General features: G+C 46.6%; 1 protein-coding gene across 1 annotated transcript in view; it reads right to left on the reverse strand.

The window, feature by feature from the left end:
• Window positions 1–1,601: 1,601 nt before the first annotated feature.
• tmem104 (transmembrane protein 104) overlaps window positions 1,602–25,535 on the reverse strand; it is a 53,627-nt gene continuing 29,693 nt past the window's right edge. The window contains exons 9-10 of the mRNA XM_083677249.1: window positions 17,560–17,653; window positions 1,602–5,104 (exon numbers count right to left, since the gene is read on the reverse strand). Of these exons, the coding sequence (XP_083533375.1) occupies window positions 4,341–5,104; window positions 17,560–17,653 (858 nt within the window). The 3' untranslated portion in view covers window positions 1,602–4,340. The remainder of the gene's footprint in view (window positions 5,105–17,559; window positions 17,654–25,535) is intronic.

The raw sequence follows: 25,535 nt of genomic DNA on the forward strand, positions 1-25,535 counted from the left end.
TGGTTCAAATGTCCTGCTAACCTATGCCAAGATCATCAGAGTGGATTGACATTGAAACTCAATTAGGACTACATATAAAGGGGACTTTCTTAGCAGAATTCATCACCTTCTCAATGGTTTCACCTCCACCTTCTCAATGGTTTCACCTCCACCTTCAAGGTTTTCTTTGAATTGCCTACCAGTATTCAAGAAATCACAATGCAGTTATTCAACACAATTCAATCTGTTACATTAAAACCTGTTCTTTCCCTAAACCCCCCCACTCAGTATTCTAACCTTTTCTATAAACATACCTCAGTTTCAAGCGGATGCCCAGAATGAGCCTCACTAGTCTGGCATTACCAGGATGGTCATGTCCTCCCGTCCCCAGGGGGGTGAGAAGACTGGAGAGAGAGACAGGGGAGGAGGGACAGGAGGCGTCCACTCACGTCCACCTCCCCATCCCCCCCTGCCCCTCCTCTCCCCGCCCAGACACTCTAGTCTTTAGCCATCTGACAAGAGTAAATAATTACTAATAATTATGAATACAGCTGTTGTGGCGTGTGTGGGACATTTGAGACTACGTAGGGTAGGGTACAGTGTATGTAACTATCGCTCCACAGGGCCTTCCTAGACTCAGACCATCTGGCCTCAGCACATATCAAAGGCTACAGTTGAAATATGAACTGTCGATTGGTCATTGTCCTCATTCGCTATTGAGATTTAGCTCTGAGGCCCGCCAGTCAATCACTAGATTCAAAACCAACTTGACTTCATCTGGCAAAAGCATGGACATATTGTCGGCACTCCTACTGTATTACATGGATTAGAGAGCAGAATTTATAGTAGGCCTTTAAAATGTGTGGCTATCATACCTGAGACAGGTAGTGGGAAAGGTCTACTCTGTAACGAACCACATCTCCATGCTCCAATGGGGGAGTATTCAAGGGGCCAACAAGGTCAGGAATAATTCCACATTTCATCCAATTAAATGAGTAGAAGAGAGTCAAATCCAGTAAGACCCACCACCTCTCCCGCTTCTCCTCTCCATCTCAACATTGTATAAATCATGGAGAAATTAAATAAACTGTGAATACATTAAGCTTTGCAAAGTTTTAATTTCCAATTATAGCTCTATCCCCAAATACAGACACACACCCACATACATAAAAGGGCAGAGGGTAAATTAAATTACGCTGTCGCAGCCTTGCCAAAATTGAAATTCAGCAGGGAGGTTTATTACAACAATAAAAAGGGATCTGTTGTCACTGTAAAAACTATTGAGCAGCTTCATGCAAGACGGAGGAGAGTACGGGTGGAAATGTTGGATGAGGGATTCCAAGAGCCTTAACCGCTCTTTGAATATCAAAAACGCTGTTGATGAAGGCCTTAATGGCACTGTGAGACAAATGTTGACAGGTCTATTTTGTCAAAACCAGGGTATTCAAATTGGAAATGTTTCAAACTCTTGTCGTCAAAGGGCTTAAAAAGAAATAGTATTTGTCTTTTGCAATGTGGAGTGAAAATGTATTACCTTTTTAGTCATGGTTGCTGCAGTAATTACCAAATAAAAGGAATTTTAATGAGAACATTACTTCACCATCAAAGAGACGATTTCAAAAGATATGTTCTTTTTATTGCGGTTCAAAAGGTTCAGAGAAACAAAGAGTGTGTACTCTCTTAATGAAATTACGCCAAAGCATGAACATTAAACAATGAAGAACATTTATAACAAGCATTCATTTAAAATCATTGAAAACCACTGTGAAAACAGCTGCAACAAAAACATCTCAAAGTCACAGAGACAAGAGGCAAATCCACACATTAAAAGACAAGGATTTCCAAGTTTAGTTTGAGGAGACATTGATTGTCAGTTAAATTAAGTGGCTTACATGCAGATCTTATCTGACAGCCTGCTGAAAACAAAGACAAGCAAGGAAAAACAACACAGTCAACCAGTTGAGGACGAGAATAACCTCAGGATAAAGGCACATTTCACAACTCCACACAGGAGTCATCGGAACCGCATTAAAATGTTCAATGTGACACACACACACACACACCCTCACACACATGTTTAAATCTGTTTAAAATCATACTTTACCCACCCAGCTCATATCATATTTCACCCTTACTGTATATTGGACTTCAAATGAAGAGAAAGAACAACGACTCTGCCCATCACAATCTGGGGGTGTGACCAAAACAACAGACGTAAAGTACATAGTAACATTGAATGGCTTTTAATGGGTGTTAAAGGTAGTTGCATGCAGAAATGTAATGCATTGGAATTCCCAGAATGCAAGAGGGGGAGGAAGACAGATTTGAAGATTTTAATAGATATACTGTATATAGATAGTTTTACTGAAATATGCTGTCTTCCCTTCCCATCTTCCCTTCTCACTGCGCGTTACAAACACAGTATCACTGCACACAATACCAACACGCAGAGTTATCTCATGATTCATAATATAATGCTGTTGAAATACAGTATCCTACTGTATATATATTGATGGCAGCAGAATGTCATTGAAGACTATCAGATAATATTTGAATGCCCTACAAACATCTAAAAGATAAGTATGGGTTTGCAAAACAACATAAGACACACAAGTAAAAAGTAAAACACAAGGCAATGAATCAATACGCAAACTTGTGCAATGTTGCGCCTGCAAAATTTCAAAGAGTACAATAATACATAATTCCCCTTTTTGACCAGAGTGAACTCCTCATGCCCGTCAACTATGGCGCACAATACTCATATATACATTGTTATCAATGTACCCAAATCATCCATTTACATACTACGAGAAAGAGCACAACAGTTCTATATGAGACAGGCGCTGTCCTTCTGATTTCCCGACCGCGTGACTGTAATGGGACAGAAAGACCAGGGAGAGAGGGACATGTGTGTGGAGAACAGGCAAACGACCAGGGAGAGAGGGACATGTGTGTGGAGAACAGGCAAACGACCAGGGAGAGAGGGACATGTGTGTGGAGAACAGGCAAACGGGACAATTAGAGTGAGGCGTGAGGACATTAGCGAGCCTCATTTGCATAAGCAGAGCTAGGGGCCGGAGAGAGGCTGCCGCCGCCGCTGCCACATGCCTGCAGTGAAATCAAATTACCGGGCCAAACACCGCTACAGGCAACGGCATTAAGAACTCAAGTAAAGAGCTGACAACAAATCAGCCAGCTGGGAAATTCTCATTACAACCAGGCATGGAGACAGGGATGAATGAGCTGAGCCAAGCAGTCAGGTGATTGCTGCGGAGATTTACTGTCACCGCATACTGTACATTATACTGGGTATTTGAACAGCGCCTAGTTATACTGTAATCACCTAACCATCTAACTAGCCTGTGTCTATTGATAACTCACTAGGGGGTCAAAAGTTCAACCGGATTAACCTGTCAGTTTTTATGTGCCGGATAGATTATGAAGTAAATGATGCATGATGTCTATGTGTGACGGTGATGGAGAACCATGATTTAGTGGAGAACAGTGTTAAACATGAGAGTTGTGCAGCACAGCGTCTTAGCTACAGATGTCTGTGGTGAGAAACGGAGATGGAGCTCTTGCTCCAGGCCTATCTGTCAGGGATCTGTCATGGAGGGAGGGTTCATTGTTTATGTGAGGGAGGGGGAGGGGGAGGGGGGGGGGTGGAAGCAGCCACCAGTGAGGAATGTACAAATGCCAGCCTTGAGAGACTGATTATCCCTGATTCAGTTCATTTTTTTTCCCTTTCAAGTTCATTATGAAGCTTCGCAATTTGCAACAGGAAGGCGCTCAGTTGTCAAGACTATTTTTTCCCCCCACAGAGCTCTTTCAATTGTTTAAACGTATTCCGCTTTAGACGTCTTTGTGCCGGAACATTCTGTTCTAAAGGTCCGAGAGAACACTCTTGCTCTCGTCTATCCTTCCCTCAGTTGTCAGTTGAGATTCAAATGAGGCATTTACAGATGAGGAACGCATTAAGAAACAGTGCGTCTGTGTAGTGCAAAGCCGTGCTAACACCTTCCTTGATTGTCCAGCTTGATTTGAACAACAGGGACACTGGAACAGATTCTACCAGACCACCCCGCCTAACTTTCCCTTTTGTTGTTTTGTAGATACTGTAGCAGCTTTCTAAGTAGACAACAATCACTACATCTTTGGTCCATTTCAACAAGTTAAGATAATAAATCATAAATCACTTAATTACAATGTATCACATGCTACGTGAGAGGCATAGAAAAAGGCACACCGTCGGACCTGTACCAAGTTCTGTAAGTAAGGCCTCGGGTAGAGAGAGAGGGAAACGAGACTCCACACAGAGAAACCAAGTCTTGGGTACTACTGCAAGTGTCCGGGGGGGGTCCTCATTTCTTGGTGTCAGTCAGGATGATGTTGGCCGTGACGAACATGAGGCAGAAGGTAGCCCACACCATCACAAAGAGCACCCAGGCCGTGTGGCGGAACGGGGACCTGTGCTTGTTGACCGCGTCCCTGCCCAGCACCAGCTCCAGGTGGCGCCGCCCAAAGAACACCAGGAACGCTGGGATGATGTACTGGATGCCTGTGCCGGCGTAGGCGCCCGTGATGCCCACCAGGGACTCCAGGTTGTGAGTGCAGAAGGCCACAATGATGGGGGGCACCAGGGTGATGAGGGGGAAGACCACGCGGTCCACCACCCAGGGGTAGGTGCCCCCGTCGCGGTGGAAGAGGGTCTTCCAGTTGTTGCGCAGCGTCACGGCGATGATGGGGAAGTTGGTGCTGATGGTGAAGACGGGGAAGAGGCCCAGGAAGTAGCGCAGGGCGGGGATGTTCAGCACGTCGCAGTTGTCGGTGAAGTTGAGCGTGTACATGTCGTGCAGCAGGGAGCTGTCGAAGCAGAAGATGGCGGTGAAGGAGAGCAGGCTGTAGAAACACAGGATGAGGGTGTAGTCGGCCACCACCAGGGTGCCCACGCGCTTCTTATCCGAGATGGGCGTCACCAGGGAGGGCAGGGAGTGCTGGCACATGAAGGAGTAGACGCACACTCCGAACAGGTTGGGGACACCGCTGATCTGCGCCATGGGGGGGTGACCCTCGCCACGGCCTTTACCGATGCGGATCAGAGCCAGGATGATCATCATGGTGAACGCTGAAAAACACAAAAGAGAAAAACGGCATGGAGTTATGATACCGTATGTGACAGCACTTCATCTACTAGTGCTTTGTATAGACACCAGCCCCACTCAGGGACTGTGATGCCCTCCTGCAGTTTAAATTGAATGAGGCTCCCTTGAGGCTAACCAGCTTACATCACGTGTGCCTTTTAAAAAGGAAAGCTCTAATTTCTTTCCAATTAGACCACATCATATTTTACCCAGTTGCACGCAAAGGAGCAGTGCACCATTAAACAACAGACTCTCAAATCCTCAGAGTACAGTATTTAAATGTTACAAATATTAAATTCCTAAAGCTAAATACTGGTCAAGTCTATAGCCTCCTGTACGTCATACGGTATAATGACAATGGTAATAGGATTCCGGAATAGGAGTACAGGACTGACATGAGGCATGGACAAAGGATCAAGGAAATACAGATGAAATTACAAACATTCCAATAACGCTCCACTCGTCCAGCCTTGCATTTTTATTGCATATTTTCCGATGCCAACTTGGGCCCGGCGTAGCTGCGTGCCAACAGGGTTTAACCCAGAGTGCTTGATGATGGGGTTGAGATATTGCATCAGCCCCGGGTCAGTTTGGGGCCTAACCCCTGGAATGATCCCTTTATCTAGCCCTCCCCTTAATCAAACCCCCCCACCCCCATCCTCCTCCCACCACTCTCCCCCCTTCAATACTGCATCACTATTCAAAAAAAGAAAAGAAAAAAAAAAGAGGTCCTTTTAAAGGGCACGCCTTTCTCCATTGCTAATCTGAAAGCAATTAATGTTGACAAGGCAGGATCATTTAGGTCCTAATGGGCTGTGGGAAAGTGCTGAGCTGGCCAGGATGGACAGATAATTCAGCTTCTTTTCCACCATGCTGATGCCCGCACTGCCAGCTGTCTGACTATGGCATGGGCATCCAGGTAGAGACACGAAATGCCAGTCAGCTGGTTGTAGAAACAATATGCAGTCCCATCTTATAGAACCATGCACGCACAACTGAAAGGGCAGGAGGTTTTAGGCCTCATGAGGATAATACTGAAACCACTTCATAAGATATTGCTACCTTCCAGCTGCCTGACCCAGTTTGAGGCCGAAACTAAATAATGCGTCCTGTAGAAATACTATGTGGGATCTCTTCATGATATTTCCCCAACCTAAAGTCAGCAGAGGTGGGTGGGTGACCGCTACAAAGGCAGCCAAGTCTCCACCTCTTGCTGTTAGCAGTGAGGCCGTCACATCCCGAATCGATTGGTATGAATGCCTCTCTCCAGGCTGCCCCATTTGGCCGAGAGTCTCTAAGGGGGAGCTCTAAGCGTGGCTGGCAGTCCTGTTAAAGGCTCAGAGTGCCCCCCCCCCCCCCACTCCACCACCCCCCCCGCCCCCTTTTCCTCACCTAGCCAAACCCAATCACACTGGGAATGTAGTCACAGCTATCCTCCATGCCAGGGCCTATTTCTCAGCTTTCACCACCCTACGCCTGTAACACTGGTGGCGTAAGGAATGCACATGGCTCTCCTCACCACCACCACAACACCACTTCACACACACACACACACACACACACACACACACCACTGTACAGTAATATGTAGTTCTGAGTAGAAAGCAGAGGCTCTGTTGTCCTTGTCGCCAATATCTCAGCATCAATCTGGGCCCAATCGCCAGGAGAGGCAACCCATCAATGTCAGAAGGAGAATGGATTGGTTCTTTACACGGGGGGCTTGATGAGGGGCCAACTGATGACCAATTAATCTGTGGCTGGCTGATGGAGGGTGTGTCTGTGTGCGTGTGTGTGCATGCATGCGTGTACACTTCTGTGTGCTTACGTATATGTGTGTGTGTGTGTGCTTGCGTATGTGTGTGCGTGCTTGCAGAGTGTGTGTGTGCGTGCGTGCACTTGCGTGCTTGCGTATGTGTGTCACAGCAGCCTCCTCCTCCTCCTCCTACTACTGAGGTTTCTCATTAACATGGGGATGGGGGGCGGTCAGCTGGGGCAGGGGTGTGTGTGCGCGCCTCTGCTCCTCTCCTCTCTTTTATGGGTGCGCTAAGGAGGAAAAGGCCGGAACGTGAAGTTTTAATCTGGCCCTATTAATCAGGTACTGTGTGCTTCTTCCTTGGCACTTTAATGTATGTCAGGGGGATAAAATGATTCACTCCAATTACCAGGACAAAATGTACTGGGGAGGAGAGGGGAGAAATGACCAACTACAGGGGTACACGGCAAGTGTGTTAGTGTCTTTAGAGTGAGCAGGAATAAAGATAATAGAGGACTATTGTGGTGTCAAAGGAACTCATTACAAGTTTGAAATAATGCATTATTGTGTCATCAACTGGCCATCTTTAAGCAAGAGTGGGCCAGAGGTCTCCTGGATTTGAAATATCACCAGCTGTGCGTGGAGTTTATTAAAGATACCGAGATGAAGATGCACAGCAGTGTCCGAAACACCAAACTTGTTGAGGATTTAGGCACAGATACAGTAGAGTCAATGTTTAATGCATATCTGGCCCACCTCCAGTGTGATCATTGGCTCCAGAGAGAGGCAGGCTGGCACAGACCCCCCCTCCCCCTCCAGTCCCATTTTAACACTCTCTCTATAGGGAATCGGACAAGTGATTGGGCAATGGACCAACACTCAAGGACATGGCCATATAACACCTTTCGGTACAGGTGTAAGAGAATATAATCCCCATAGATATCACGTGTCATATCACATGGACAACCAAGGCAAAAGGCTGTCAACACTCCGCAGGCTGACGTGCTGTAGTGTCGGCCCCAGTGGGAACTGGCTGTGAGAGTTCAAATGAGGGAGTAGTGGGGTTTGTCCTTTTATCTGGATCTGACATGTGACTGTCAGTGGGTGATTATCATCTGTCCCTCTCAGTTCAGGCATGTAACTCCATGTGTTATATGACACTGCGTGTTGCAGCTACACTCACCCCCTCTTTCTCCTCCTCTCTATCCCACTTTGCCCCCTCTCTCGCATTCTCTCTCTCCTCCCCCCTCTCCCTGTGAAGTACAGTACATCCAATATGTGTGAAATACACCATCAAAACTAACAATACACCCGTTCGTCCGTCCGTCTGTCTGTCTGACCTATCCAAAGCTAGGACAGCAGGGAGAGCTTCTCATGCCCGGCCTGGCACTACCGCCGCGAACAGTCTGAACAGGAAGGAAGATGGCCAGGCAGGGGGCCTTTAATTAAGAGCGTCTTATAGGACAGGACGCCGTGCTGCGCTGGTGTACAGATGCTTAACCTTCACCAAAGCAGCTCTTGTTTTTCGTCAGGGCTGAAAATGGGACTGTGTGGAGGTGCAACAAGCAAGCTCAGCAATTCATCACTCTCCCTCCCGCCCGTATGCCCATCCGTCCCTCCGTCCCTCCGTCCCTCTACTCGGTCCCCCCCCTCAGTGGGCCCAGAGCTAACAGCAGTGGTATTTATGTCTCCAAAAAAGTCTTCTTCATCTTGACATGTCTGCCTGTGATGCCGCGTTAGCCGGGCGCTCTCGGCAGGCGGTTTGAACTGGAAAAAAAGCCACCGGTGACATTGTGAGTGGCTCCTTTACCATGAAGAGGCCGGGCTGTAGAGAGCCGTTACCGGAGAACTTAGCACCTGCCGTGATGCGATGGAGGGAAAAGAGCAAAAGGTTCGGGCGTGGAGAGCTAGGCGTCGCGCTCAAATTGATAGTGATGGCGAAAGGTCACGGCGGCTCCGCGGGCATCAACAGAGGCTGATCAGACAGTGTGAAGGGCAGGGGGAGGGAGCTATTTTCAGGCCGTTTTCCACTTAGATTTTCAGGTCAGGATGCATCAGGTGGGCATCGGACTGGGATGACATTCGCAGCAAGCGTTTGACACCGTTCCATTTCGAGCAGGTTCACTGTAGCCTGTGAATGGAACCGTTCCAAAAGGCCTGATGCTTCCCTCTGGGTTAGAGGTACACTGAGATATAGCCTGGACAGAACTTACATAATTACACTGGCAGCTGCTTCAAAAACTCACACTCCTCTCAGGGGATACAGAGAGGATGTGAAGTGGAAAGTACTGTAGAAAATGACCTGTAAATAACAGGACAGTAGTACACTCTTCTATCCCCCATAGTATTCAGTATCGGCAGGCGGACATGTCATTCTGTTCCTGTGGCTCTGATCTTGACTATCATGCTTTAGTGCTCATTAGAAGACAAGGCATCATTTGTCTTACTTAAGGTAAAAGGAAGTAACTCCTCTTTATCTTTCAAAGAGATTGAAAGTCAATCAGATGGTACAAAAGAAGGGGACGCTAAGTAGAACAAAGCTGCTAGAATGTGGGTTTTGGATAATGCACTCATTTGTCATTGCCTTTCAATCAGATCATGCTACGGTACATGAGGTAGGCCAAGCATGTATGAACATGAGAGTTTATAGCAGGCAGTGCGTCCTTAGCGATGAATCTCCCTGCTTTTAGGCTCTCTGTGACTAGATTAGCAGCCATTGGTCATAAGAGAGAGCTCACGTTAAATAAGTCACTGCATCATCAATTCACAGCATAGCATCCTTTTTTACAAGCATCGTGAGGAATAACTGACAATATACATAGCAATTTTTTTTCTTCAAAAATGTCCATCCCTACACCAATATTGCCCCACCCACACACCACACACACACACACACACACACACACACACACACACACACACACACACACACACACACACACACGCACACGCACACACCACACACTGTACTCTCCCTACTGTTTACTGTGTGTTGACAGAGAGGAATGGCCCCCTTGTGTGAGTGCTCCTCTCTCTGAAGGGCACGGTGTCATTGTCTCCTTGATGGAGTCTCCTCTGAAGCACCCATATCATCCTCCCCCTAATCCCTCAATCTCCAACACACACTCTTTTCTTCGCCGCCACATAGACCAACCACAGGTTAGGGAGAAAAAATAACCTCATTCATTCAGATGGGATGAGTCATTTCCCTCTAGAGATGATATCTCTGATGATATGGTGATTACCTGGACTTTTACATTGACACGCTCTGCCCCACACGCCTGCTGCCCGCCGTCCACACTCGACGCGGTGCGTGAGGGACGGAGTGAATTGAGCAGGTGTCAAACAGCCACATATCACGCCCACATAACTGTTGGCCGTCCATCTCGCCACTGGTGATTTATACTACTTGGATGGGGATATGGCAATGACCTTGTGGGGAATGCTTCAACTTAACAGCCCCCCAGAGAAGCCACTTACAGCTGTACTTCCAGCGGTAGCAAACAAAGCGTTTTTGCAGCTAAGCCAAGGTTGGCAGCTGCTCTCAATGCTCCAAGGAGCCGTAGACCATCGGTGGTAAAGGATTCCTATTCAGACAGCCCCCCTTGGGGGGGGGGGATGGGCTACCCTGACTTAATCAATGGGTAACAAATGGCTTCAGGTTGAGCGGCAAGCGGCTCTGAATGTTGGGCGTGACAGTGTGAACGCCACCGTTCACATGAGAGATGAAAGATGGGAGTGCTCTCGTCTCTGTGAACGCTTCGGCACTTGATGTGAGTGATGATAACAGTGGGAAGGTCAAGGGCTGCTCATGTGTGAGTTTACCTCTTTGGCGTAAGAGGTTGGATATGTCACATCAGAGAAGGACATCGCTCTGTCTCTACTATAACTGCCTCCCTTTCATTTCCTAATGAATTCAAATCTAAACAACTCTCTAACTCCAGCAGTTTGCTCACTTTCTCTCTCTCCTTCCAAGCAATCATCCCATCATTAATTAAGTGCACCGGTCCTTGAGAGCACTTGGTTAAGTCTCTGTGGTAATAATGAGAAGCTTCGGCATCCTGCCCGATTTCACCGTGGTTCAACAGTCTTACGTACTGCTGTGTGAAGTCTCTGATATCCTATCACGTCATAGTTGTGGTTACTAGACCAGGAGGACGCCCCTGGTCACGGCAGGTGGGATAGCCTGTGATAATGGCTGCTCTGCCTGGCGAGTTGATGCCTGCCAGCCCTGTCATCTCAGATTGGGCTATCAGGGAGCTCGGAGCAGCAGCTGGCCTGCCGTTTAGTGCTCCATACAGCTGCACTAGTCCACAGGGGTGGGGGAATCAAAACTCCATGACATTATCTACAGGGTTCAAGAAAACATCAATTAGTCCACTCACTCAGCTGTGACACCGCAAATTGCACATTAGCCACCGATAAGGAATAAAGCGCACCTGGCTTTTTTTTTATGACCCACAAGGCTGGGCTAAGCCACGGCTGAGACCAAACGCTGGGATCTTGTAAACACATTGGGGTAAAACTGCCTGGGGGGTTTCGGTGAACTTTTCAACCAATAGGCAGAATGAAAGTGTTTTTTTAAAACAACATCATGTCTTCTGGACTACGTCTGAACTATCAAAATTGCAAGCAGACAGATACAATTAATATGATTAGCATGTGAATACATTTGGTGGGAGGTTGCATCAGGTTTGCTTAAACCCCGTTCCAACAGTGAGATTAAATATTCAACAAGGGCAGTGTAAATATGTATGAATTTTCCATATCATCTAAAATAATCTAATTGAGCATAGAAAGGTTGAGTCATGACGCAACGGAAATGTGTGCATCAAGGCATTAAAAAGGCAAAGCCTTATCTGCTTCTCTGTCTCCACTACCAAATGAGAGGAATGACTAATGAGCTTAAAGTAAAAAAAATAAGTTCTGCGTGCAACATCACAAGTAGCCTGTTCCTGACCATGGTTGATTGGTTACTACTCCCAATCAAAGGTGTGAGGTCAGACATGGTCAGACAAAGGTCAGGCAAAGGTTTTGAATAAAAACACGGGAATGAAAACAGTAGGAGGCGGGGAGACTTCTAGAAGACTCCGAGCCTTCTGGAAACACGGTGTCTCGCATTAACATTCTCCCCTCACCTCTCTGAGAGGAGGAAATAGAGGCGACAGGGAGGTAAGCAGGGGACGGGAGTCAACAGTCATGATTAAGGGCTTAGTGACCGGGGATTGAGCTCCAATAGATCCTGTGCTCCAGCAAAGCAGACATCCTCCAAGCATCCCCCTAATCACCCCAGAATTTATCTCACAAGGAAATCAAGGTTCTCATTACACAAAGAAACACCAGGCGTCAATACTAAACAGGAGTGGGAGTGGGAGAGGGAGGAGGAGGGCAGGAGGGTTGAAGATGGAAAGAAAAATATACGTATACCTACATGCATGGTTTTAAACAGATGTTAGCCACACTCCTTAACAGAACAAAGTCGAGAGAAAAGTGCACCATTTAGGATATTCTGTCGTCGGATGGAAAACGGGTTAAAAGAGTGTCAAGCTAAGACAGATTTCTCCTGGGGTAACTCCTTGGTCAGTGTTGGCTGTAAGTAATGTGTAGCGTGACATGAAAATGATGCATTACAAACTGCAGTTTTCCTTGAATGCAATTTTCAGGACTCTGAACAGTTGGAAAGTTCATTAACGCACCGCCATATTTCAACGTATGAAATATGACTTACATACTGTGGACAAAGCTAGCCTATAGTTTGTACCCGACCAGCCACTAGAGTCTCCTTGACCTTCAGAAACAATACTTGCGCTCTCTCAATGCTTTAAATGGCAATGGGCAGCCCAGACTCTCCCTGAGGACTCAGTAAACCAAGACCATGGGATGGATGGCGACTCACTGATCATTGTAGCTGGGGCTAGTGATCTGAGCTATTGTTTAGTTTTTTTTTGTTTCAGGTACACAGAGCAAAAGGCTTGGTTAATTTCACACCCTCACATTTAGAGGGATGTTCTCCACACTGGGCTGGGTCTGTTCACCTTACCCTATCCACAGAAACTAATGTGACAGTGGGCACAGAGCTGCTCAGGATGCATGATTTCCACTTTCCCAGCCATAGGATCCATATGCCATGCCTGTAAGGGTAATACATGGGCCCTGGGAGGCCCCACACCTCTATCCATCCATTCCCAGGGGAGACAGAAGAGAGGTGATTAATACTTGTTTACCGAAGCGAAGGGGCCTCTCCGTTCGTTCCCCTCCACTCACATCACTCAATATCAATTAAAGGACCGGCTCTTAACCCTTCTCCCGCCCGCCAGGCGTTCAGCGGTCTGCTCTGCTCTGCTGTGAGGGCCAGATAATGATCCCTCTCTTCACAGGCTGCTGAGGGGATGGGAAGTGCAGGAAGCAGGAAGCAGGAAGGTTCATCTGTACACATCACTCACCCACCCATGGAGATGTTGATGCCAACTTAAGGAGTTGCGAGACCCCTAGGAGAGTTGAGCGCAGATTGTTCTCCGTGTGCAAGTGATGAAATCTATATGTCCAAGTCGGTAACTGCACACCGTAGGGGCAATCTGAGCAGCAGGGCTGCAGGCTGTCTTGTCAGAATTGATGTTCTGATGTTTGACCCTAATAGAGGTGAATGAGGTGTGGATATGGTGTTTATGGCATCTCGGAGTGGAGGGATCACAAACAGGGGCACAAATGGGGCTGGATGTCTGCAGACAGGAGTGGAGAAGGGCTGCAGACAGGCCTATGAAAAACATAAATCACCACTGGGTCTAGCAGGGCGAAAGGCTGGGCTACACCACATGAAGCTTAGTGTCAGGCTACTGATGGTGTTACCAGCAGGAATAGGGATGATGCTAAAGGGGACTACAAATGTGGCCTGAAAGTCACTCATGTTCTCAGTGGGTTGGGGGAGGGAGGGAGGGAGGGAGGGGGGGGGGAGCTGGGTTGTAGGCCTCGTTGGACAGGAGAGGGGGGAACTTTCTGAGTGACAAAGACAGTGACAAGGCCAGCGGCAGGGATCAGAGACCAAGACTCAAACACAACCCAAGGCAGGTCCCTTGACACTCTCCACACTGCACTCCACTTAGCACTCCTCCCCCGCCTCCCCCCCACCCCCACCCCCCGCCAACACCACCAGCACCACCACCACCACCCCGCTCTCACCCACAGGGCATCATGGGTGACTAGCGACGCACGCAGGGGAGGCCAACCGCCTGTCCCCTTGTCTGAGGTGAGTAATGAGCAGGATGGAGAGGGGACGTGAGAGAGGATAGTGATGGAGGAAGAGATGGAGGGAGCTGGAATGGGGAAATGGCGGAAGGTGGAATATCTCGGGTATGAAATCTGCCATAATAAAAAGTAAGGGAGAGTCAGATACTGGCAAATGAGGGGTAAAATACTAATGTTATATATAAAAAGCATGTGACCTGGTCCATGCCCCAGACTATGGCAGACCAGTTATAATGTCTCAGTCAAAGGGATTCATGTATTACAACTGTCACTGATGAAAGAATTGGCAATCTTAGTAGTGCGTTTTGTAAGTGCAGTGGTTCTAAATTGTGTGGGGAATCTAAAATAAAGATTACGTTTGAGATTTGAGACTAGAGAGCACATCATTAGAGCACATTTCCCAATATGTCTTGAATTGATACTATGACATGGTCTCAGCTTGAGAGACATGATCATGATCAAAGTGCTATCAAGAAATGTACATACTGCACTGGATTAGTACGGTTTTGAATGAATATGCAGATTTCACAAACAAATCAGAAGCTATTCTCTGTAGAATGTGAAATGAGGAGTATCGCTCTATAACATTCTTCAAAACACCCTGGCCTAGGGTGTCGTTTTGTTTTGGTTGTTCTACTTCATTAATATTAATGAGGATCTGTTGTTTATGCTAATTAGGGGTGTTTGAGATGCAGGTAGGAAGTCACAGGATGATTATAAAGATACGGCATTCATGAAGCATCTTTGGAGCAACAACATTACCTAAACACATGCTCGAGTTAATGAGGGCAAATTTTACTCAAAACCACGGGCCTAATCCAAGGCTGCATTTGCACAGCATACAAATGACATTCTTAAGCTGTAATGAACCCGACCATAATAACAGAAACAAGAGGTTTACCATTAAATACATTATAGTGAGTGTTGACTTCCTCCCAGGAGTAAAGCTTTGCAAAATCACAAGCTATGCCAGCGTGCATGTGGAACAAAATAAACAGATAAGACAATACTAACATGAAAGTGAGGAAGACCTTATTAGAATCACTCAGGGGTCCATTCTCTCGCTGCAGGGCGAACTTAATATATTTCTTCAAGGAACACAATGCCTTGAAAGCACAATACGTTCCATCACCCCCACACAAACACCTTGCCTGCCACTGCTAGCCCCTCCGAATGAGAACATACATAATCCAAATCGCCTTTAGACAACGGGAAATGGTAGAGGAATTGGAAAACATAGGTTGCCTCGCAACCATAGAGACTTACGCCCGGAGGGGGAGAACTAGAGAGGGTCGGCTAAAGCGCATACAAACTACCTAATAACATTCCTAATGGACAAAAAAAGGCCTAGCATACATTCTGAAGACACATCGATTTGGCAATCGTTTGGTTTGCCTTGAAGTGATATGTCTTCTGTTCCGACCACACTTATCTTTCTTGTTTATGGCCAGAGCACCACACTGTCACAATCAAATAGATCCATACATTACATAAGGGCCATTCCATTCCCATCTACCGGTTTCTCTTTTAACATCAGACGACACTGCAGAACCCAATTACTCTGGAGAACTTTGTCAGTGAGCTCTCTCTCCGGGTTTGAGATGCTTGTAAACCCTTATACCCACAAACCCTACGGGTTTAGCAGTTAATCTAGTGAAAACAGAGGCCGTCTGTGTCCAAAGGAGACTAAATGAAATGAAGAGGGTCACAACAAGCTTAACAGGTCGACAGGTAAGTCCTTAACGCGTACTTGGAAATGTAACACCAATTAACTGTGTGTTGAATAGAAGGCCACAATGGCTTTCATTGAACATTTAATATCAGCATTTCATTGTTGAAATAGGTCTGCTGTGATAATTCTGGTGCCCAATTTACATTTCTTCAGAGAAATAGGCTAAACATCAAAAATGACCCATCAAACTAACAAATAATACTGTTGATTAGAGGTTCAGGACTCAAGCTCAAGCATTGAGAGTTCTTCCCCATCAATTTCTCTTCCTCCTAAACTTCGACCCCTAATGTTTCTCTCATGGGATTTAAAATGGTCTCAAACTCTGTCTTTGACGGCTGCTTTATCTCATAGCTTTCATTCTCTTATGTTATGAAGGCAAGCCATCTATCCCTCCTGTCCACGGCCAATGGCACTGGTGCAGTCGGGAAACAAAGAGCTGCCACTGCAGCCATTTTGAATCATTAGCCGGTGCTGTAGTGAGGCCTGCAGAGGTGACAAGGCCAATCAATCACATGTGGAGCCAGGGGAGGGCGGGGACAGATACGGGAGAGTGAGGGGTGGAGCCAACATCCCAGAGTGCTTTGTGGACAGCCAGATAGTGGACTGTGTGATGGTGTGTATGTCTCTGTGCTGTGTGTGTTGTGTGTTTTGTGTTTGTGTGTGTGCGCGCGCAGGGGTCTCTTTATGTGTGTTTAGGTGTGTGTGTTGTTTATGTGGACGTGCCTGCGCCTGTGCCTGTGCCCGTGCAGGGCTGGCGCGGGAGAGCCATGATTCAGTGGTGTTGTGATTTTAACGGCGAGGTCCAGGACGGGCGGTTTATTTTCGTCCGTCGCCCTGTGAGTGACGGTCCAATCAGGCCTGGGACGGCCTGTCAGGCCTGTCAGGCTGAGGGATGAGAGGAGATGGGAATCAGAGACACAGAGCGGGACCACGGCATGATCGACGGAGCCAGGCAGGCACAGGAGCCACAGAGCAGAGGGACCGAGGTAAAAGAGTGGAGGGAGGGAGAGAAGGATGGGAAGGGAGAGAAGGTGAGAGAGGGAGAGAGGGAGGATAGAAGGGAGAGAGGAGGTGAGAGAGAGCGAGAGCGAGAGCGGGAGAGAGAGAGAGCGCACAAGAGAGAAAACGAGAGAGACAGACAGAGAAAGAGAGAGGGAAAGTGGGAGAAAGATTGAGAGAGGAAGGAGGAAGGGAGAGAGAGGGAGGGGGGCAGGTTTGGCGTAAACACTGCTCTCATCGAGGTGTAGACCTTCACCTTCAGCCAGGTGGAAAAAAAAGTGTCTCTTCTAAATTTGCTACGGTGGCAAAGAGCAATCTATGAAAAGGCGTGCAACTATGAACCGTGAACCGGGGATAATGGAGTTTGTGATATTTAAAGAAAGAAAGAAAGTACACACCCAAAAGCGTTCAGCTACATTTAGAAAATACAGCGTACCCAATTTGTAACAAACAGTCCGTAAATATCCATGACAGACTCGCTGTCTCATGAAATACCCTGGGAATTAGAAGGCTTGTCATACCACAGGAGTCTAAACTAGGCTTATGTATTATTAAACTACCAGAGCAAATCGAAATAAAAGAGCAACCATTTCTTTGCATGCATGCATGCCTTGGGTCTGTCACGGATATTGTACTATCTATCAGTGTGTTTGTATGTCTGAGTAGCATGACTGGTTGATGAAGGCGGTGTGAGGGAGGGGGATCACTCTTACCGATCCAGCGCATGATGGAGGTGACGATCTGGAGGTACTTGGTCTTCTGGGCGTTGAAGAAGGTGAACGGGCCCAACGTCAGAGCGAAGACACTCTGAAGGGAGAGATAGAGAAGAAACATCCTAAATCACCTTGTCATCATTGTAAGTGCACCATGCAAGTACACATGTCAGTGTGTGTGTGTGTGTGTGTGTGTGTGTGTGTACAAGATACAAGCTTTGCATCAGTGTATCATCATCAACGAAATATCTACTACCATGTAGACACAACATGGGACAGTTGCAAATGAGTACTAAACGAGATGTCCTCGAGGGTAATCAGACCTTTCATTTGAGATTAACAGTCAGAGAGAAGAGTAACCAATCCCACAGCGATGTCACAAGAACAGAGAAATCAAAATGAATCTTCCCTTCTCCAACCGATATCAGAACCAGAAAATAAATCTCAAATCCTCTGAAGCCATAGCACTGATTGCGTCATATCAGAGCTGGAGCTTTATCGAGGCTTGCAATCAGTTGCATTGGCTCAGGAACCCTCTCTCATTCCCTCAATTCCCCCCTTCTCTCGTTCCATCATCACCCTCTTCTCTCTCTCTCTCCCTCCATCATCTGTCTATCCCCCTCCCTCTATCCCTCTTTCACCCTCCATCCCCTTCTCCCAGACAATCCCATGTCTGAGTGCTGAGGTTGAGTGACGGGTGATCTCAGGGCCAGTCACTTCAGTCCCATGTCAACTGAAGAGCACCCCGCAGGGCTGAATACACAGACAGACAGGGAGGTAGGGAGGGAGGAAGGGAGGGAGGGAGGGAGGGAGGGAGGGAGAGATCCCCTGATGAGGCCTGGCTGAGGTATGAGAGTTCAATCAGGAGGGGACAGGCAGAGAGAGAGAAAGAGAGAGGGAGGGAGGGGAGGAGTGAAAGAAATGTTCTACAAACACAGATCTTCTTCAGCATCACTCTCCATCTCTTCTACCTCCATGACACTCTTTGAGGACAGGACGGTGGCCAGTGTGGGAGAGATACACGTGTACGGCTGATCTACAGATCATGTGGAGCAGAGTCAGGAGAAAGGAACAGGCCTGGTTGGCTGAACGCTAATGACTGAGACTCTCCAGTGTGAGACCGGTCGACAGGGTACAGTGGGAACAGACTCGTTTAAGACCCTATTATTTCCAGATTTATGGAGAGAGAGAGAGAGAGAGAGAGAGAGAACTGGAATCCCTTGTGTCTGCTGTGAAAGCGCTGAATAGAAACTAATACGGGGCTACGGCGACAAATCAATACCCGGCTTCTGAATATGTATGACGACAATCGAGTCCCATGCATACATTTGCGAATACTCATTTGTTGTAATGGATGGGTCTTTATTGAGAGTGTGGCGTGCCAAAACTAAGTTAGTGGCGCAGAGTGAGGCTGAGTGACTGATGGCAATATTTCAGCTCTGACTGGTCCTGGGATGTCAGGTCCCGTGTCTCAATCCCTGGTGGTCTGAGGCAGTTTAACATGCCCATGCTTCATACCCAGGCCAGACATAAACAGTCCATCACAGACCTGAGCCCTCCCATCCATCTGCCCTAAGTGATGATGTACTGTCACCATTCAGGACCTTATAAGAAGAAGACATGATGGGCGCCTCACTTCTGAGGTGTCTGATGTGTGCCTGTCAAGGATAGAACCCTCAAGCGTTCAAACATAAAACATTGAACCTGTGAAATACCGGCCTTCAGATATGGACACACTGTATAGATTTCTCTGTGGGCTTCAAAACCTTTGATTCTGCGTTTCTTGCTCTCCCATTAGAAATATGCAGAGCACTCCATTGTCATAGCCTGAGGCAGCATATGGTCTGTAGAAGAGGAGAGAGGTTTGTTGAGGATGAGACTCTGGTCATGGTGTTAGGGGAGTAGTATAGCTGGAGGGGGAGTGATTAGAGTAGAGTGGGTCAGTAAAGTGGGTCTGTATGTGGATGAAAAGGGAGGACACTGTGTGTTGCACATGGCTGATAGATTTAACCCATTACATGCGGTCAGTTACATCAAGTACCACACATGAATCAATACACCTCCCCCACACACACACACACACACGCACACACCCTGTAACCAATTAAAACCACCACCCTAGACATACAGCACACGGCTTCAACGACAGCAGGAAAGACAATAAATGAAAAAGGAAAGACCATAAAATGGACATAAAAATAATACTGTATCAATAGATTGACTGCATAAAAACACCTTGCTTCGTATAGTAAAGCATCCATGACATCTTTATTAATAACACTATCTACCTGCTATTTGATGAATCAGTCAATTTAAAAAATATATATATCTTTGCACTGTTGTACAGTTACTCTGAGTAGTAAAAAGGCTTAGGCGTAGCAGCGTATTCTAGAAGGTTGGAGAAGGCCTAGAAGGGGCAAACTTGCTTGCCAACAAGGCTTTTTGATGGTAATAAGGGGAGTAGGGGTGGCTTCACACTGGCTAGAAGGCATCACCCAAGTGAAGGCCAGGACAGGAAGGGAAAGGTTGGCATAGAGGCCAGGGCTGGAGGAAGAGAGCATGAGTATGGGGAGGAAGAGAGGGAGAGGGCATCAGATGCCATGTGCTCTAGGGTGACTCAGACCCAGAGAGTTGGCAGGGCCACAGGAGCAGGGGGTACAGGGAGAGGAAGGGAAGAAGAGAGAGAGGGCCAGGCAGAGCCGCATGAGGCACTGCTGCAGGAGATAACACAATGTTCTATTCTCTCCTCCTCACAACCCAGCACCAATCTTACTACAAAGGGAGGGAGGGAGGCAAGAGGAGGAAGAAACTGGCAAGACAGGGGGAGGAGGAGGAGGTGAAAAGGTCAAAAGAAAGCTAATTAAAATGAACAAAACAACCTCAGTCTCGTAGGTGGCTGTTTCTAGATCAGGTAATTGTGGAGGAGCAACTGGAAGCAGCCGTCTCTGAGGGTGGGTGGGTTGTTGTGTGGGTGGTGGTGAGTCATGTCGTCATGGTTGACTGCACAGGCACACACATCTCACCTCCTGACTCTTGTCCCGAAACTGACCTATGTGAGGTTCAAGTTGACGAGGCTAGACCAAGAACTTACAAGCAGTATTCACAATGCTGAAGGTGTTGGCAGAGCCATGCTAAATTAAACAGTGTTGAGACAGGGTATGAACAAGGCTTAGGGATGAGCTCATACTCCTTACACATAAACAAAAGCTAAAGGCACATCAAAAGCCAAGAATTGACTCATGGCTTGTAAAGCCAGGAGACCGTATAACTAACAGGCTGGTTACATTGCTGTTATCTAATTTAAGTGTAGTTGGTCGGCTATTGACGTCACCAGGTCGGATGATACCGAAAACATGTCCTTTCCAATCCCTTCACCTCAGCACCAACTGTGCTCAGTGATCTTTCATCTGAAATGTGGTTCTGCTATTAATATCGGACTGAACAGACAGTGCCCATGGGCCCAGGTGGACTTATTTAGGACTGTGAAGGAGAGTGAACACTCCAACTGAAAGTGTACAATATCCCTGCCAAAAAACTGAGAATAGAACAAAGACTGGAATATATAACTAGAATTTCATACCTTAGCTCCTAAGGCTTAGGAAGATTGACTGGCGCTTGGTGCCAATGCATTTATTCATTTAATTCAATGTTTAAGCTGCTGGGCTGATTTCTTCATCTCACTCTCCCCGCTGCATTGGTATAGATTTTTGTCTATGCATGTTCTCTCTTCGCCCAGAAACTGCTTACGTTTCATGCTCTATGTAATAAATGTATCAATAGTGAGAACAAATCCTGTCTGGAGAAAAGTGGCACGAATCAATTGTTGGAGGGGGTTCTTTTTGTTTTTTCTTCCTCCTTCAAGATGTGGAAATGATTTTCTTCCACCAGAGTGACACTTTCAACGACGAGAAGCATTTCCCTTTTGATGACAATGATATTCTTAAGCATCAGCCATTTTCTTGCCTCAATATCAGATAACAGTTTCAGCAGAACCTAGCCTGCTCCAATCACACACTTGAGTGAAACGCAATAAACGATAAGTCAGAGATGAGAAACTGCTAAGGTGACCAGGCTGATTGCTGATACAAACACTGGGATGTGTTCTATTACCACAGCCCAAAGGATAGGAGACTCTCTACAGCCTATCAGAGCTCTGCTCAGGGGAGCAAAGAAACTAAACAGACCCTCAGTGACAACCTTTTAAGATCTTATTTGATATCAATCACAAGTAAATATCATAAATATGTAATAATAATATTCTCTCTCAAACATATCATATATAATTCATTTCCATGCAATTTGTATCTACTGTAGTGTAGAATGAAATAGTGTCCTAACACAAAGAAATAGGCTAGATGTCATACATTAAGAAAAATGCCCATTTAACTGCAAGTATATGAGGGAGTTACTGGTCCTCCATGCCTCGATAGGCAGACCCTTAATATAGAGTGACCTAGAAAATGACAACGCTCAAAGGACACCATCCTTTTCTCATCATGTCCCAATGTCAGGACCAGAAGGCTCTGATAGCTGCATCTCTCTCTCTCTCTCTCTCTCTCTCTCTACCTCCAACAGCCCTGCCCACTCCAGACGGCCATATTCCTAATGAGGTCCCTAGCCAAGCAGCCTGCAGAGGGGCCAGGCCCCCTTCTGTGCATGGCAGGGCAGGTGAGCTCCCTCACTAGGTGCTGGGGAATGACTCACCCTCCTAAATCACAAAGTCCCATTATCATGTGACCAAAAAAGATCCAGGGGCATGCCTTATATGATTAGCTGAAGTTGTTGATGTTAGCTAGCTAGCTAATTTAAATAACCTAGTAACCCTACATCTAGATATATCATTGTTATTATTGTCACACTATACAAAACGGACATGCTGGCATCAATTTCACAAGTGATTATGGCAAAAAGCTAAACTTAGCTCTCTTAGTCAGTACAACATACATAACAACTGTTGACTGCTATGGAGGTGTGTTAACTTGGCCACTTGTGAACCTCTGTCCTTCACTGAACATGTGACATGTGAACATGTGTTTGTGCATCCAGTGAACCAGCTGTCCTGTCACCTGACGGACAGCTGCGCCGTTGACTTAACAGAGTGCCCTGCCTGAACTAACACTATGCTCCATTTACCATTGTTTGGGATTTGTGCGCATGAGAGTTAAGTGTGTAGAACAGTATTTGATTAGCATTAGCCTGCATCATTCCAAGCATGCTAGCCAATCTGCTGGGCTGGTTAATCACAGCATGTGTGCAGATTTTTACCAAAGCCACATGTTGCACGAGCACTTCATCCATAAGGCCACATAAATCATCCCAGACCTTTACTTCCATTTCATTAATTAATCAACATATTTTGTTGCCCCATTCTAGAGAGGTCAGCCAGATACTACCACCACACAGATGTTGTCATGGTCGTCGATATTACTGGGACTGGATTCATACTGTATCACAAAGCCACTTGCTCTGGGATTGCTTAAAGTAGCATTTTGGCGGGTGTAATACTACTAGTGTTTGGGTGGATGTTGAGGGGGTGAATGGACACCCATAGACTACTCAGGGTGAATTCTCCACAGTCCTGTTCATGACAAGAACATCACGTTTGCTGCATGTGGTAGTGCAGCCTGGAGAACCATAATCCACTCACCATCAAACCGTAAAACAAGGATTACCATTCCCAATCCTCACAGGCCCAAGATCCTCAGCCATTTGTTTTCTGATGTTAATCTTTATTCTGGACAGATTTCACATGAATATTTACATTTAAATTTAGATTTTAGACAGTGCCAGGCGGCCAGCCGAAGTGGAAGAACAGAGTGATCGGGCAGGAGTTTGGGGGCTGACCATTGCTTGCAAGTAGAGAGAGGCTTGAAGTCAGAGTCTTGAATCTGATGCGAGCTGCTACCGGGAGCCAGTGAAGGGTCTGAAGGAGGGGGGTGACATAGGAGAATTTGGGGAGATTGAACACCAGACTGGCAGCAGCATTCTGGATGAGCTGCAGAGGTCTGATGGCGGAGGCGGGAAGCCTGGCCTGTGGTTGTCAAGGATCACCCCAAGATTTTTGGCTATCTGGGAGGAGGTCAGAGTGGAATATTCTACTGTGATGGAGAAGTCTTGGAGAGGGCAGGCTTTCCCAGGGCTGAAAAGCAGTTTAGTCTTGTTAAGGTTGAGCTTGAGGTGGTGGGCTGACATCCAAGCAGAAATGTCTGCAAGACACGCAGAGGCATCTCCATCAAGCCATTCCTAGGGTATCCAGACCTGACTGGCCTGACTGCACCCAAGACTCCATCAATGGCTTTGAGGCGGAGGAATGCCAATCCACACCTGCTCGTGAACAGCCCCTCTGCTGCTAAATGTGATCCACTACTCGACCCGGGCCAAGCTCCGGCCCCACAAGGGGCGGGAGGTCTCTCCTGACCCCAGGCGTGCAGACGGTTTGTGAGGACGAGAAAGTGACTGATGACCGACTGCGCTTTGAAAAATGTTTAAGGATTACAGTGGCCTAGATCGACCAGCAAACAGAGCTAATGACAGTCCATGGGAACAACAATGCAAACTGAGGATGATAGAAGGATTTACAGAAACACGTAAAAAAAAAAACTGTCACTTACGAGGCTGGGCGGATGGGGGACGTCTGGCCTTACATAAAACATGCAGAGAAATGTATAAGGGACCAAAAGGATAAGGTCAAAGAGAAGACGGACAAGAAGCTCCAGATTGCCCAACTGGCCCACTACAGTGGTCAGACAGGCAGAGGATGAGGCCGCAGAGACAGAAGAGGTGACAGACCGAATGGATGTTACCGTTGTGGATCAAAAGAACATTGGGTGAGAGACTGCCCTGAACCAACAGGAGGGGTACTTATGGTCAGAGGAGACGGGATGGGAGGCATCGACTGGTGAGACCAAACCATCACATGCTCGTACACATACACCACATGTAGAAATACAGACAATTAGAAAAGTACAGATTATCAAGAATGACCTCAAATACTGTTAATACGGGAAACAAATTGTGTTTTTAGTTGACTCAGGGGCAGGACATTCAGTCCTTAAAGCTAAAGAGTGGAACTCCAAACCAAAATATAGTGGCAGAGTGGTAGCAATAGTGGATTAGGAATGAAAGAACGATTCACCGTTCCTCTATCTGTATATGATAATGATGGCATCCAATATCAGAAACACTCATTTATACTCTCTAATTGTTGCCCTGTAAATTTGTTAGGTAGAGATATAATATGTAGCTTAGGGTTAACTCTGTGGTGTTCGGAAAAGGGAATTAAAATTGAAATGTGCTATGCAAGATGTAATTCTAGGAAGAAGTCTAAATTACTATTAATTGAATAATGCTGAATAAACCGGTTACAACAAAGCACCTCATGTCTTTCCTTGGTATGACAGGATTTTGCAGACAATGGGTCCCTGAATATGCTGAATTAATACAACCACTCCATGCCATGGCACATGGCCAAAAGTTATCCTCTACAGATAAAATGACATGGCCAACTGAAGGGGAAGATTGTTTCAATAAACTCAAAACTATGTTAACAGGGGCCCGACCTTAGGATTGCCTAACCCAAATAAGAAATTCATCCAGGCTGTTTGTAAGAAAAATGGTTTTATGTCCTCTGTACCGATGCAAAAACGATAGATGATAGATTACGCCCTATAGCATACTTCTCTTCCAAACTTGATGCTGTAGCTGAAGGACTTCCCCATTGTCTAAAAGCAGTAGCAGCTGCAGCAGAAGCAGTGTGTTATCAACCATTAGAACACAGAGTGCCGCACTCTGTAGCCTCAATATTATTAGAACACAAGACAAGCCATCTGTCGGGGGCAAGGTTCCTCCACTACCACAATGTTCTGCTATCTCTCCCAAATGTTACTGTTGTAAGATGCACAGCCATCAACCCAGCTAAATTTTTCCCTGATTTTGAACACTGTGGAAAATGACAGGGTTTATCACGTCATCAGGAA

Source organism: Argentina silus (assembly GCF_951799395.1).
Source record: "Argentina silus genome assembly, chromosome: 9".
NCBI classification, from domain to species: domain Eukaryota; kingdom Metazoa; phylum Chordata; class Actinopteri; order Argentiniformes; family Argentinidae; genus Argentina; species Argentina silus.